This window comes from Syngnathus scovelli, chromosome 5 (assembly GCF_024217435.2).
Source record: "Syngnathus scovelli strain Florida chromosome 5, RoL_Ssco_1.2, whole genome shotgun sequence".
Lineage (NCBI taxonomy): Eukaryota > Metazoa > Chordata > Actinopteri > Syngnathiformes > Syngnathidae > Syngnathus > Syngnathus scovelli.
The window spans coordinates 12,862,038-12,876,718 of record NC_090851.1 but is presented as its reverse complement, the minus strand read 5'-3'; the positions used below and the strand labels follow the sequence as shown (position 1 = coordinate 12,876,718).

Here is a 14,681-nt window from a genome sequence, read left to right as displayed (position 1 = left end):
ATTGTGATACATTTTGAAAATCGTCATCAAATTCTGTTAAAAATTTTCATTTAGACTTATTCTGATGACAAAAAAAAATACTCTAGACAGTGGTGAACAAAAATATGAATCGGTTAACAGAATTATTTTATTCCACTGGAATTCCGTGTTAACCTTGCTGCAAGCTCTATTTATGAGTTCACAAAATTCCGAGCTCTCGCCAGTTGTCAGGTTAATTCTGTGTTTCGGTAGTGACAGATTTTAAGACAAGCAAGATATTTTGAAAAACCAAGAAAATATAATAATTGTACTTTTACGTGCAACATGAATAGAGTAGATGTTTTTCTGAAATAATGTACACATTTGACACATTTAATACACCCAACTCTGATTTCGAACCAGTTCAGTAGAATGGCTCATATACGGTAGATCTTAACCTTCTCTTTATTTTGTGAAGGTTTTAGATCCACACTAAATCTTTAAAGTCACTGACCTTATTAGGAAATTAGGGACAAAGGGGTTCAAGGTTACAGTTTTCACAGAGTCTTGCACAGCATTTTGCTGTGTATAAAATGCTACTATAGTTTTATCTCCATGATGTTATTTGCGTAATATTGAATCTCTATTTATAAATTGTGCATACTCGTATTTTGCATTTGTAATGCGTTTTGCTTCAATAAAGTAAAAAGACATCAAACGGGGTTGGATAAAGTGAGCTATGGTGGATTTTTTTTTTTATAGGAGATAAAGATTTTATTTAGTCATTTTTATTATGTTGTGTTTGTTGTGTGTTTGAGGATTTTTTTTACATTTTGTGTATATCACGTCATGTCGTTATTTTATGTCTTTAGTATTTGTATTCACTTTTCTTTTGCCTTGTTTTGTACAGCTGACTTCAGGCAAGTCGGCACTGGATTAATGAGGGTTATTCAAAGTGACATGAACTACGTCCTGAAATTCTTAAACGTAATTGCTTTTCCCTTCCTTTCGGTTCTGATCGGACAAAATAGTGGTGAGCGGAACATATGTTGGAGGTTATAGGACAACAGCGAGCACGAAAGATACACACTCAATTTGATGTGACGTAAATGGATTTCCGGGTTAAAGTTCACAAAAGTAACAATGGCGGTTGCATACGTCTTTTAGTCATGCTCCCGGTGTTTTAGCGTAGCTTATAAACGACTGAAGCAGAATGAAGGAGACACCTTTGTCAAATTGCGAGCGGGATTTCTTGCTTAAAGCCATCCAAGAGAAAAAGGTATATATTGCACTTTCGTTTTGGAAACTCAGTCTGGTCTTGGTCGAAAACTTCAAACTTATGTTTCTTATTCAAACTTTCAGTTCAACTGTTATTGCTGTATTCAAATCATATTGTACTAGTCAAATTCAGTTTTATTTTGCTTCCTTTTCATGGTTGTGGTGGTATATACAAAGCTGATCCTGATTCTGATATACATAGGTAGTACTGTAGTAATGTAGATTGTGTGTCCGCCAGTGAAATCTTGTTTGAAATTGGGGCGGGACAAGATAAGCAGAATTGCTTCAACCCGCTTCCTTTTTCGACAAGTAATGTAAAACATAAGGTGAAATGAAGCTGGAAAATTGTATCGTACACATACCTGCCGAAATAAACACATAAAATCAAAAACATTGTACATTGTCTTTGGTTTTGATGATTAAAATAAAACAAAATTTAAATATTGCGCAATTAAAACTTCCACTGTATTGTGTGGTATTTTCTTTTGCAGCGCCTGGATGGACGGCAGACCTATGACTACAGGAAATTAAAGATCATGTTTGGGACTGACTTTGGATGCTGCTTTGTAGAGCTGGGCAAAACAAGGTGAACGAATGGCCTCCAAAAAAGTCTAGTCGATAATTTGATTCTGTTTGCTTGCTTTATCAAATATGTTCACCTCCAACATGTAGTTAAGGGCATGGTTTAAAAATGGGGGCTTTCTCCATTTGTATTAAGAAACAATATTTTCTCCACTGTGCTTGGGCTGTCCGTTTATCCCTTTGACAATATCATCCCGGCCTTAGAGAAAACTATTCCTCATGGCACAAAAAGAGTAGGGCTGCAAAGTAGTGTTAAACCTTATTTTTACGTATTACTGGCATGTTGTGTTTGATGCTTAGAAGACTCTACTCACTTAGAGGACTCTACTCATTTTTTCGAGTTGACGCCATGGAAAAACAATTACAACAATGTTTCTGTGAACCTTTTTTCTCTCACAAAACGCTTTCAGAGTTGTGGGTGATGTGATCTTCTAAATTGAATTCATCTTCTCAACTATTGTATGCTACTTTGCTTGTCATGGCACAGGGTAATGGCCCAGGTATCCTGTGAGCTGGTGGCCCCAAAAGAGAGCCGACCAAATGAGGGAATCATGTTCTTCAATATAGAGCTGTCACCCATGGCTTCACCTGCATTCGAGCAGGGCAGGTAAAGAAAAAACTGCTTTGGTCTCGTTATTGTACTCTTACTCTTGTTTTTGTACACAGAACCCTTCTCCATCCCATTTTATCATTTGATTTGTCCAGCGAAGATAAAAAAAAAAGCTTCATGATTTTCTTTCTCTGAAGGCAGTCAGAGTTGTCAGTGAAGCTGAATCGACAGCTGGAGAGATGCTTAAGAAACTCCAAGTGCATTGATTTGGAGTCCTTGTGTGTGGTGTCTGGCGAAAAGGTGAACCTCAACAGTTGACACATTTAAAAAACAAGCACTTTCTCTGTGGTGATGGTGACAGTGCTCCATTTGTATGACTAGGTATGGCAAATTCGGGTGGATGTGCACACACTGAATCATGATGGAAACCTGATGGATGCTGCCAGCATCGCTGCAATCGCCGCTCTGTGCCACTTCAGGCGGCCTGATGTTGGCATTCAGGGAGATGAAGTCACTGTGGTGAGTTAGTTATAGCCATGGCACTTTATATTTACATTTTACCTGCCCTGGCATGTGGACTTTTGTGCTTCCTCTCCAAGTTGCCTAAGAGTAACTATCGAGTCGGAATGCCATTGTCTGTGTGTATGCTGCAACTGATTGTTTTTGCTCTCTCAGTATAGTCCAAATGAACGAGATCCCATTCCTCTGAGCATCTACCACATGCCCATCAGTGTCAGTTTCGCCTTTTTCCAGCAAGGGTAAGGCTGCAGCATATTGGACAGATTATGGTACGCCTTCTTACGAACTTAATTGGTTCGGCGATTGGGTTTGTAAACGTTTATAAGTAAAAGCAACGGTCCCCCATAGGAATCAATGTAAAAGCAAATAATGCGTGCCGGACTATCCCAAAAGTCACACTTTTTGCCCCATTTTTCTATCTAATACGCACAGAAAACCAAAACTCAAGAACTCGAAGGCATTGATATGAAACTTGATATCATAAAGGAGCATGGCGAATGCATGAGTACTCGAGAAAAGAAAAGAAAAGCAACCTAGCTTCCAAAGCTGGAAATTGACAAACACAAATTGGACAATGAAAGATTTCTTTTTCAGAGTTGCTTTTTTGTTTCATATGTGGAATTAGTGGTGATCTCTGAAGGTATTTAAAAGCGCACTAGTGATTGTGTCATGTTGTGAAAACAGTGCAAGATCCACAGGGATAAGTATTTGATATTGACCGCTCTAAACATAATCAGGTTAACAGTTTAACTGCTTTGTCAGTAGTCCATTCCGAATTACAAGGTTTACAAACATTCATTCATTCATCTTCCATACGGCTTTTCCTCACGAGGGTCGTAGGCATGCTGGAGCCTTTTCCAGCTAACTTTGGGCAGTAGGCAGGGGACACCTGTACTGGTCGCCAGCCAATCGGTGGGCACACATAGACAATCAAGCATTCTACGCTCACAATCACACCTATAGACAAATTGAAGTTCAACTTTACGTCGGACCTTTACGTCAGTGAGATATTAGAACACATTGTTTCTCCTTATCGCCAGTCAGATTATACTTTAGAGTGGTACATATATTGTTTATGACCAAGTTTGTAACTGAATTTCAATTTGTTCATCAAATCATTTTTCCCCATTGAAATGAAATGTAATTCGCTTGGTCCGCCCCTCAAAGCAAACAATTTCGTTACATATTTTTAATTAAGAAAAAGAAAACACAATATACTTATTGCTCCTTTTGTTTTCTATGCAGGACATATCTGCTCGTAGATCCATGTGAGCGGGAAGAGCGTGTGATGGACGGCTTGCTAATGATTGCAATGAACAAGCACAGGGAAATCTGTTCTATCCAGTCTAGTGGTGGGATCATGTTGCTCAAGGAGCAGGTTAATGGACTCCTCTTGTTGTATTTTTCATTTTTTACCCGTTTAAATTGATAGCATGGATCAAAGTTGGAATAGTTCTTCCGTTTAATTTCCTTAAGGTAATGCGATGCAGTAAAATAGCCAGCGTCAAAGTGTCCGAAATCACAAAGCTCATCACGAAAGCCCTGGAGAATGACAAAACAGCCCGGTGTGTTCACACTCGCCTACTTGAGCATGAAACGGTGGAAGTCCAGCTCTTATTCAGTGCTAACATTTTGATCATTAATATTTTCCAGCAAGGCGGGTGGCAAATGCGGCTTTGCTGAGTCTATGCCTCAAGAGCGAATCACTGCTTTGAAAATGGAAGAGACGCCAGTAGAGATGACGGATGCGACTGAACAAGCCAATGACATTGATCTGACGGTCGAGGTCCCTCCTCAAATGTATCTTCCTTCTGGTGTGAAAATCAAGTGTTTTTTTTTTTTTTTTTTTTGTTTCTTTCGTGTTTGAATTTATCGTGAAACCTTAACAAAGCAATACTAGAAGTCAGTCGCTGGTAGTGCCTATCCCGGGCATGGGCCAGGTAGGCCAAGGGCTTCAGAACAACTGGGGAATAGAGGAAGATGACCTGGATGAAGAAGACAGCGATAATAAGGAAACCACAATGGAAGTGGAAGAAAAACGACAAGCGGAGGGTAGGGAAGGTTTATTATCGAATTGAGTGGAATCTAAATTTAATTCTGGTAATGTTAGCAAAACCAATTACCGTATTTTCCGGACTATAAGTCGCTCCGGAGTATAAGTCGCACCAGCCATAAAATGCCCCAAAAAGTGAAAAAAAAACCATATATAAGTCACTCCGGAGTATAAGTCGCATTTTGGGGGCAATTTATTCGACAAAATCCCACACCAAAAACAGTCATGAACGAGCAACAACAGGCTAAACGATAGCAACAACAGGCTAAACGATAGGTATGCTAACGTGACAAACACAAACAAAGAGCTGAGAACGGGCCTGACGTAACATATAGAGTGATTAAGGACAACTATTACATGAATAACATGTTTATAAAACCATCAGTGTCACTCCAATTCATTAAATAGCAACAACAGGCTAAACGATAGGTATGCTAACGTGACAAACTCAAACAAAGAGCTGAGAACGGGCCTGACGTAACATATAGAGTGATTAAGGACAACTATTACATGAATAACATGTTTATAAAACCATCAGTGTCACTCCAATTCATTAAATAGCAACAACAGGCTAAACGATAGGTATGCTAACGTGACAAACACAAACAAAGAGCTGAGAACGGGCCTGACGTAACATATAGAGTGATTAAGGACAACTATTACATGAATAACATGTTTATAAAACCATCGGTGTCACTCCAATTCATTAAATCCATCGATCGTTCTTTGTCAACAATGGGTGCGCACGGCTGAGGGCGCTTGCGCTTCAAAATATTCCACAGGCTCATATAACGATAGATAAACTATATTTTAAATAACTATAATACAAGCCAATAATATTATCAAACCATCCGTGCACTTTAATTCCATTAAATCCATCGATCAAATTCCTCGTCCTTTGTCAACATCGCCGCGCGTGCGCCCTGACGTCAGCCTCGTCTTTATTCCACAGATCTACTATATAACTATATTGTAGCGTTAACAAAGTACAAGGATAGACGTAGGTTTGGTAAACGGCTCTTTATTAAACAAAACAAACTTCCAAGCGTGTGGCGGTGTGGACTTCCAGACAGACCGGGCGTGCGTAATGGCCATGTCCGAGCCCCGCGCACCGTTCGCGGACAGCCACTCGGCCGAGCGTCGGCCCCCGACTCAGTAGAGACCGGGCGTGCGTAAAAGCCATAATAGTTTTTCAAACCTTCTATGTCACTCCAAATCCTTAATTCCTTCAAACTCTTTGTCCTCCGTGTCACTTAGAAATGATCACCGCTAATGATGGTAGTCCTTGTGTGGGCACGTTTGTATGTAAACAATCGGCGCGCCGCGCTACTGACGTCACTTGAAATAGTAATCCATTGGTACATCACGGTTCTCCAAACTTTCTTTCTGCTGCTCGATTACTGTTTTCAGCTGCATATTTTACAACTTGAAGTTTGTAACCTGCAAAATATGAGTTTCTTTTTGGTGCCATTTTTCTTAAGCCCACCCGGTTGATGAGTCACGGCCAACGGTAAAATTTAGAGCGCCCTCATCCAGTTTCGTCTGAAAATATAATTTTTTTGGGTTGTTTTATCAAAGTCAGTCTGCTTTATCGTCGATATATTTTTTTATATACTAAGACACACAAAGAGATTGAAATTACATTTCCACTATCCCTCGGTGAGATAGTACACATATGCATACAAGCAACACAAAAAAAACCAAGAAGGCACTAACAATGAATAAATAAGAGTATTGAATAAATGATAAATAAACAAATAATAATAAATAATAATAATAAATATAAGAGGAGCAAAAATGGAGCAAGTGTACATACAGCAGACAGTGGACTTGGATATGGTGCTTTAAAGTGTTAATTGCTTTATTTGATGTTTTCTCTATTTTTTATGTTTTGAATATGTTCAAGATAAAGAAATAAAAGCATGTGAAGTGATCAACTATACTAAAAATAACATGGGAAGTGGTCAACTATACTTGTAAGTGATGTCTTAATGATCAAGTAAAAATTTGTGAAAAAAAAAACATATATAAGTCGCTCCTGAGTATAAGTCGCCCCCCCACCCAAACTATGAAAAAAAAACGCGACTTATAGTCAGGAAATTACGGTAAGTGACCTTAGAAATTGCTTTTCATTCCAGGAGATGTGGTTGAGCTGTCTGACAGTGAAGAGGATGAAGTAGTCATACTTCAACCAGAGGCAACGGGAGGAGTTGAAAAGTAAGAGTTTCGACCAGAACTTGCTCGGATTTTATTCAAACTGTTCGGTGCAGACAGAAAGATGCCATGATGCAATTTTTAACCTGCCTTTAGCAGAGGTGATTAGTAAGTCAAAACCTGTGAAAAGGTGGTGTAAAGGTTAGAAGATTTGACTTTTTGAAGAGGGCCCTGATGTTGTGTGTTTTCTTCTTTTTTTTTTTTTTTTGGCGAGGATGAGCAGTTTTGTTTGCATCAAACGTACCTTTTGGAATTATGACCCAAAAGTTAGGACAGATTTGCAAGATCTTGGCTTCGAGGTTGTCGTCTTAAACCCTACTTCACAGCCCAGAGCTAAGCTAGAAATTGTTGTCGTGTGGACTGAACAGCTATTATTTGTCAGAAATTCCTCCAGTACTTAAAATGTTGCCAGCTTCCCTGACCAATTTTGTTCTTTTTTTTTTTTTTTTATTAATTTTGGAGCGATGCCCAAATTCTGTTAATATCACTGTTGTGCTAAATTTTCTCTACCTGATGATGATGATGATGTTTTTTTAGTTTTCTATGATATATTAAATTCTTATTATTGAATTGGTTTATGTGTACCCTTCTATTGTGCTTCAAGGTGTGACAATGTCAAAATGTCAGGGAAAGCCTACAAAAACATCTGAAGTTAATTTTAGGCTTGTCAGGGGCATTGCAAATGTGTGTGCTGACTGAAATCCACACTATTCTTTATCCACTTTTTCTCCCTATCAGGAATACAAGTACAAGTTCCCACCTGAAGGGGCCAGCAGCATCAAAGAAACGGCACAGAAAATGAGACGAAGCTCTGTTACCAAAACTCCAGTCCTGTTACGATTCCTTCTGACTTGCCTTCAAAACTGAGTACTTCGAGAATATCAGCTTTTACTTTCTGTTTATTTTTCATTTATATGAGTTCTTTCATGGGTGGCAAGGTAGAGCACTGGTTATATCGTTGCCACACAGTTCAGAGGTTGTGGGTTCAATTTCGGCTTTCGTCTTCCTGTGCGGAGTTTGCATGTTTTCCCTGCGTGGGTTTCCTCCCACATTCCAAAAACATACATGCTAGGCCGATTGAATAGTCTAAAATGGTTGTTTGTGTGTGCGCCCTGCGATTGGCTGGTAACCAGTTCAGGATGTTACCGCCCCAAGTCGGCTGGAATAGGCTCCAGCACGTTCACGGGAGGAGAAGTGGTCAAGAAGGTAGATGAATGCATGGATGGATGGATAGTTTTGTCATTACAATCAGTTGAATCACACTTCTACCAAAACTGCCTGCATAGCAACAAATCTCCTGCTAAGATGTCTTTTTAGCTAGACTGAATAATCATGGGATACTGAATTTCAAGATAGAAGCTGCAAAGTACACCATTTCATCCACATACTCATGATGTTGCACATCTGGAACGATGAGGGAATCCGACTGAAACATCAGAGTTGAAGATGATCACCGTCTGCAAAATTGTCACTCATATTTTTTTGTGTATTAAATAGTTTGACTGATTGACTGTAGTTTGTTGAGCAGCCACCTGAGATCTTTTTTTCAAATATGTATTTTAAACAATTTCATTGCAAAAGGTACCCCGAAATATCCAAGGGTGGAGTGGAGATCAACACACTGCATTAATTGGTCAACAGCCAGCATCACTTTGTGTTATTAAGGAACGGAAGAGGTGGGTGGACGTTTTTATTGCAGCACTTGGAGCTAATCAAAAGACGGATTGAAGCCTCGGGCGGTTGGACTTTATCGCCAGGAGATCTTTGGAGCAGTCCACATCATGCCTTCTTAGTCATGCTTGGACAGCTGATGTAGGTCTTGGCATCCTCAGTCCTCGGAAACTAAATATATATCGTATACACCTTGTCTTTCTTTTGTTGCCTTGCAGCTTGTCATTTTGAGCTTAGTGCCCCCCAAATCAAATGTTATTTACTTGAAACAGTATTTTGGAGTTAGCATTCAGATTAATTGAAGATTTATTAGTTCATCATGCAGTCAATGAAAAAAAATTGCTGGTTGAGTATCGAGAGCTCTAAAAATGCAGCTTCCACGTAAAGATGGCAGAAAATCCATGTTAGAATGAGAGAAAAATCTCGCATGCCAACATTTCCCCCCCAAACCGCACTTGTCGCTCATGGCCCCGCCCCTACCTGTGGTATTGTATGTATTTTATTATTACTACTTACTATCATTGCGTGGTATGCAATTGAATACATGTTGCGAAAGATGGGCAAATTTTTACATTGTGTTATTTACATTTTATGCAACGTCCGAACAGCAGTGGAAATGAGGTGAGTGAAAGAGTTTATCGTGAGAATTTTGCATTGCAAATCATATTAAAGTCCACCCAGATCGTTGCGAAGTGCATTGGGGCACACTCGTGTTGAAGGATTAAAGGACCTGGTTCCACAAATTTGTAAGGAAAGGTCTAAAAGGTCTTGGTAAGAAAATCATTAAAGTTCAAGTCGGGGTAAATTGAGTGAATTGGTTGAACTATGCGATCCAAGTCCGACATCCGACTGTAAACAAGACCAGCCACTGAAATCAAGAACACCAGAGCATTTAATGACGCGTTTGGACGATCGATATGTTAGACTCGAATCTCTGAAGGCAAAATTGATCAGGTTCCACCGAGATTTGAACTCGGATCGCTGGATTCAGAGTCCAGAGTGCTAACCATTACACCATGGAACCGCTACGGTACTGCATGGAAATCGTTTAAATTGTAAGTAAAACCAATTAAAGGGGCGTGCATGCGTTCCAAACATGCTTTCATTATTCCTCATCCTTAAGAGCAAAATATAGTTTTGAATTAGGCTGTGTTTATATATAGATTTGCAATACGTAATAAAATATTAACGTATTCAGTTTAAGTTCTAATTACAACTATATGGGGTTATTTTTTTTTATAGAGTGCAAACTATACTGTGTGTATGTGCCATGATACATCATCATTTTGTTTCATTTTATTTTTCTCTAGACCAGTGGTCCCCAACCACCGGGCCGCGGACCAGTACCAGTCCGTGGGTCACTTGGTACCGGGCCGGCAAGCCGAGCATATATATCTATATATCTATATATATATCTATATCTATATATATATCTATATCTATATATATATAGATATATATATATAGATCTATATATATATAGATATATATATTTATTTATTTTTATCGACGATCAATTAATTCAGGTCAAGACGCTTGTCCCGGTCACGTGACATGTTTCCCCAGTCGAGCCCGCAAAGCTAGCAAAAATGAGTAAGAATTTATTTTGAAAAATGTAACAAAAAAAAAAAAGGCAATTCTCAGTACTTCTTGTTGGTTACTTCGAGGATTTCACTTATCGCAGGTGGTTTTTGGAAGGGATTACTGTATTTATTTATATAAATGTATTATTTATTTATATAAAGGCCGGTCCGCGATAATATTTCTGACACGTAACCGGTCCGTGGCGCAAAAAAGGTTGGGGACCACTGCTCTAGACTACCTGTCACAATATACATGTGCTTGATGAGACGTTTATTTGTCGTGTTACCAAGTTTGCTTCCAAGCAGCTGCTACAGAGACAGATGGTGATACTCAGACATTTTAATTTCACAATGCTTCAACGTCGCAAAGACACAGACATGGGTTCGGGCTCTACTCTGAGCATTGTCCTAGGTTTGGCAGGGTTTGCGTGACGGAGTTTTGCCCGGCTAGGCTGGCCTCGCAGCTCACTTATTGGGCCTTGCGCCACTGGTCCGGTGAGAGGCTCAAGGTGCTGGTCCAGCTGTAAAACCCACCTACATCAGCCTCTTCCAGGGAGCTGTGCGACACCCCTGAAGTAGCGGGGTTGCCATCAACCTTCCACCCCAGGGTCCAAGTTTGGGGGCCCCCTTTGGCCAGGCACACGGCTGTGGCCTGTTCTGTTTGCAGCTGCTCCTTGGAAGGAGGGAAGAGGGTCATGGTGGGCCGATGCACCTCACCCGCTGTCAAGGGGACAGGACAAGAGACAAGCAGTTTTTTCCAATTGCACACAATTTAAATGTCACTTAGGTCATGGTTCGGGTCATGTGAATTTACAAGAACACACTTTATGAAACACTTACCTTCTCAATGGGCAACAAACGACCAAACAGTCCTAATATATGTCATTATAAACATTATTCCATCATTGCATTGTAGTTACAGCCACACTTTGAGAAGTAGCTGTTAACAGCTAATATTGTTTCTCAAATCTGCTTTTTAGCGCTTATTCAAGAAAGGGGTGGGCGTTTGTTTTGTAAAAATTGACAAAAATAATGTTACTCATTTTCCAAAAGCTGGCTAAGGAACTGAAGAATTATCAATTATTTTGATCCAAAATAATAGATGGTCAAGAAAATAGTACTTACCAAGGATGAGTTTGGTTACATCCATCACAGTGATGCAAAGCGGTGAGCCGTCCGTACAAAAACTCATCTACTGTCAATGAGCAATGATTTGCTGTAATACCGAGTACAAGTCCAAACAACAGAAAGTGGCGGCCTCGCACTTTCACAAAGGCAGGTGCGCTCGCTGCTTCATTGCCATCTCTAAAATATGATGAATCAGCTCAAAAAATATTTTTGCTCTCTAAGACCACCACAATGGCCAACACTGGAAATGTAAATTGTATTTCTTTCAGTAATTCTCTCACATGCTACAAGAGGGTGGCTGCGTAATAATAGTGGAACTTGTCCAACACTAGCAGAGAATCATGGCTCTAAAATTTAGAGTCTAAATTGCCAATTGTTTTCGCGTGCTACCCTGATGAAGATGATTGTGAGCAAAACCATGTTCATTTTTGCTAAGTACAGCGCAGCTACTGATGCACTCAGACGTGGAAAAGTCCAAAAACAGAGGAAGTGATATCTTCTCGCTTTCACAAAGCCAGCTGCATTTGCATGAGCTTCTGCGCTTCTTCAAAAAGTCTGCAGCACTCCTTTTGCGCAAACACCACTCGCACTACGAGTCAGGATGTGGTCTTCCGCACTTGCGCTTGTCCTTTGGGCTCTGCTGATTCCTGGTGAGACTCTTTGAAACTTGGTGTCAGAGCAGAATATTTCATAGGAATGACTAGTTTGACTTGACATTTGGTGTTGCTTCATGGTGGCAGTTGGGTTCTCATTCATCTCATTTCAGTATCTTTTGCCCAGAATTTTCTGAGGCAGACGGACAGACTCATGTCTGTCTCTCTCGGAGGAACCGTGACCATCAGGGCCAAAGGGAGTCAAAACATTGGTAACAATCTCAGTTGGTACCAAGTGAAACCTGGACAGGCTCCCAAACTGCTCATCTACGGCGCATCATCAAGATTCTCCAACGCGCCATCTCGATTCAGCGGCGCTCGATCCGGCTCTGACTACACTCTGACCATCAGTGGTGTCCAGAGAGATGACCTGGCCGAATACAACAGTTACGCCTACTACAGTAGTTGGACATGGTGACTCAGAGACGTACAAAAACCTCCTTGGACCTTTGAGGGAAGTGAAAGTGGTCTGTAGAAGGTGGCAAGTGAAAAGCAGAAGACAGAAGAATGCTCAACATAACCGGTCGGAATTCAAGTTTAATTCAAGACTATTTATGTCAATTCAACTATTTATTACAATATAACATGTAAAAAAAAATCCTCATAAAAAGACACATCACCACAATTCTTTTAGTGATGGGGGTGCTTTAGCTGTCACAACAGTAACATTGTGCCCGAGGGGGATTACAGGTTATTGGATTGGTGCCGAGTGACGTTGGTGGACATCGTTAAGAGAGACAAGTTCAGGACGGTGGTGGCGCCGTGACGTAGCTTGATATGGCATCCTGCAGGGATAACTGGGTTTGCGTGGGGGAGAGGCATGGAAATTCTGTTATTTGCCACCACCAGTTGACTGTAAAACTTCAGGCCCCATGGCCAAGGTGTGCATACGATGTCGACTGAACCAAACCACGGAATCATGTTTTTATTATGTTTAATTATTTACTATTATCCATCCATCCATCCATCCATCCATCCATCCATCCATCCATCCATCCATCCATCCATCCATCCATCCATCCATCCATCCATCCATCCATCCATCCATCCATCCATCCATCCATCCATCCATCCATCCATCCATCCATCCATCCATTTTCTGAACCGCTTAGTCCCCACGGGGGTCGCGGGCGTGCTGGAGCCTATTATTATTATTATTATTATTTAATTTGTGTTATGTAATATTCTCACACTTCTACTGTGTTTTAGTGTATTGTTTGATCTCATTTGGGGTATTAGATCTAGATTTACTGGGCCAGTATGAACCAATTACATCCAGTCCCCATCCAATTTTCATGTTAACTCCCTCCAGTGCATGATCAAGACCATTAAATCTCGAGGGGTCATTTAGATCCTGTGTTCTGATATAAGAGCTCTATCCGCACGTCATTAGAGGGGCAGGGAAAGGGCTTTTCTTCAGTGACACAATGAGGCGCAGACTAAACAAGTATGTAGTTTTGACAATTCCAATGTTGACCTAAGAAATGTACCAAAGCTACTCAGAAAAACTATTCGTTAACAATTGTAATGTAGCATACATTCCACAAGATGTCGGGAATACTATGAGAAGAACAGGCTGGGCCTTTTTTTGTGGAGTCTGCATAGTGATGTGATTTCGTTGAAGGTGAATATATATATATGACAGCCCTGTGAGTGACAGATGCCTGCCTCCTAGTTTGTCAGCCTCCATGGGGAGAAATATACATGTACTGACTATATATGACAATTTTATTTTCAAAATGTGCTCTGTATCAAAACTTGCCATTTTGTTTGAACCTACACTGAATGTGATGTAAATTATTACAACCTTCATGTGGTTACTCTCATCACTGTCATCATGACTCCCGCCCCCACACAGGACACGTGCACATTCCTGTAATACTTGAACCATTCTTTAATCTGAATTGGGCAAATATGTCCAAATTAATAAATCATATTGTATTATTTTACACAACATTAATAAATACCTTGTCAATCTTTTGTGTGACTTCTAAGGTATGTGACAATCATCCCTGCTCAGAAGCTTTCAAATAGTTGCAAAATCCTTTTGAATCTTAGCACAAAGTCAGGGTGTGTTTTTATATTTACCAAAGGATAGGGTCTGACTTTTTTTTTTTTCAACAGTCAAGCAACACCTTTGCCAAGTAGGCCCTGCCACTCATTGTTGAGGCCATTTATATACTCTGTAAGGGATGTGTGTCTATGTGATTGTCTAATACTTCCCAGCACTTCATTTATAGAGTATTTGGACTGATTTTTATTTGGTATTGGTTTCCTTTTCAACGTATATCAAGTTTAACTGTTTTTGTTCTTCTTGCAGTGGCTGGGTCGCCCCCAACTTCACCCTCTGCTCATGCATACTCGCACTCACATGCAAACGCGTGGCTCGGTGAGTGGAAAAGTACTAGACAAAGCAGCTCTGGGAGTGTGCATGTACTATCACAAACCAGTGGCAGTCTCCTTGTCTATCTACACGTGGAGGAATAACATCG

The 14,681-nt window shown here is 40.2% G+C and overlaps 1 protein-coding gene, 1 non-coding gene and 1 gene segment (V, D, J or C); 1 reads left to right on the top strand and 2 right to left on the bottom strand.

The window, feature by feature from the left end:
* The first annotated feature begins 1,069 nt into the window (after positions 1 to 1,069).
* exosc9 (exosome component 9) lies at positions 1,070 to 8,661 on the top strand. 2 transcript variants are annotated; one of them, XM_049720144.1, is made up of 12 exons: positions 1,070 to 1,237; positions 1,728 to 1,822; positions 2,306 to 2,425; positions 2,566 to 2,668; positions 2,750 to 2,887; positions 3,044 to 3,126; positions 4,133 to 4,265; positions 4,364 to 4,452; positions 4,541 to 4,687; positions 4,791 to 4,939; positions 7,079 to 7,157; positions 7,893 to 8,661. In XM_049720144.1, exons 1-12 carry the CDS (start codon positions 1,172 to 1,174, stop codon positions 7,954 to 7,956), a joined length of 1,266 nt encoding a protein of 421 aa, XP_049576101.1. In that variant the 5' UTR covers positions 1,070 to 1,171; the 3' UTR covers positions 7,957 to 8,661. The 2 variants fall into 2 exon arrangements, with proteins under 2 accessions (XP_049576101.1, XP_049576100.1); XM_049720143.1 differs by having other exon boundaries at positions 4,788 to 4,939.
* Positions 8,662 to 9,777: 1,116 nt separating this feature from the next.
* On the bottom strand, positions 9,778 to 9,849 carry trnaq-cug (transfer RNA glutamine (anticodon CUG)). Its single transcript has one exon. It is a non-coding gene; the product is annotated as a tRNA-Gln (tRNA).
* An 888-nt stretch (positions 9,850 to 10,737) lies between these two features.
* LOC125968769 (immunoglobulin lambda-like polypeptide 5) lies at positions 10,738 to 11,954 on the bottom strand. The segment is given in 2 exon segments: positions 10,738 to 11,128; positions 11,534 to 11,954. Coding segments are annotated over 2 exon segments (318 nt in total).
* Positions 11,955 to 14,681: the final 2,727 nt, after the last annotated feature.

Bases quoted from the DNA above. Each gene is read 5' to 3' on its own strand.
- exosc9 (XM_049720143.1), top strand. From the start codon at position 1,172: ATGAAGGAGACACCTTTGTCAAATTGCGAGCGGGATTTCTTGCTTAAA. The intron at 2,888-3,043 runs GTGAGTTAGTTA...TTGCTCTCTCAG, and splicing joins AGGGAGATGAAGTCACTGTG to TATAGTCCAAATGAACGAGA. The intron at 3,127-4,132 runs GTAAGGCTGCAG...TTTTCTATGCAG, and splicing joins TTCGCCTTTTTCCAGCAAGG to GACATATCTGCTCGTAGATC.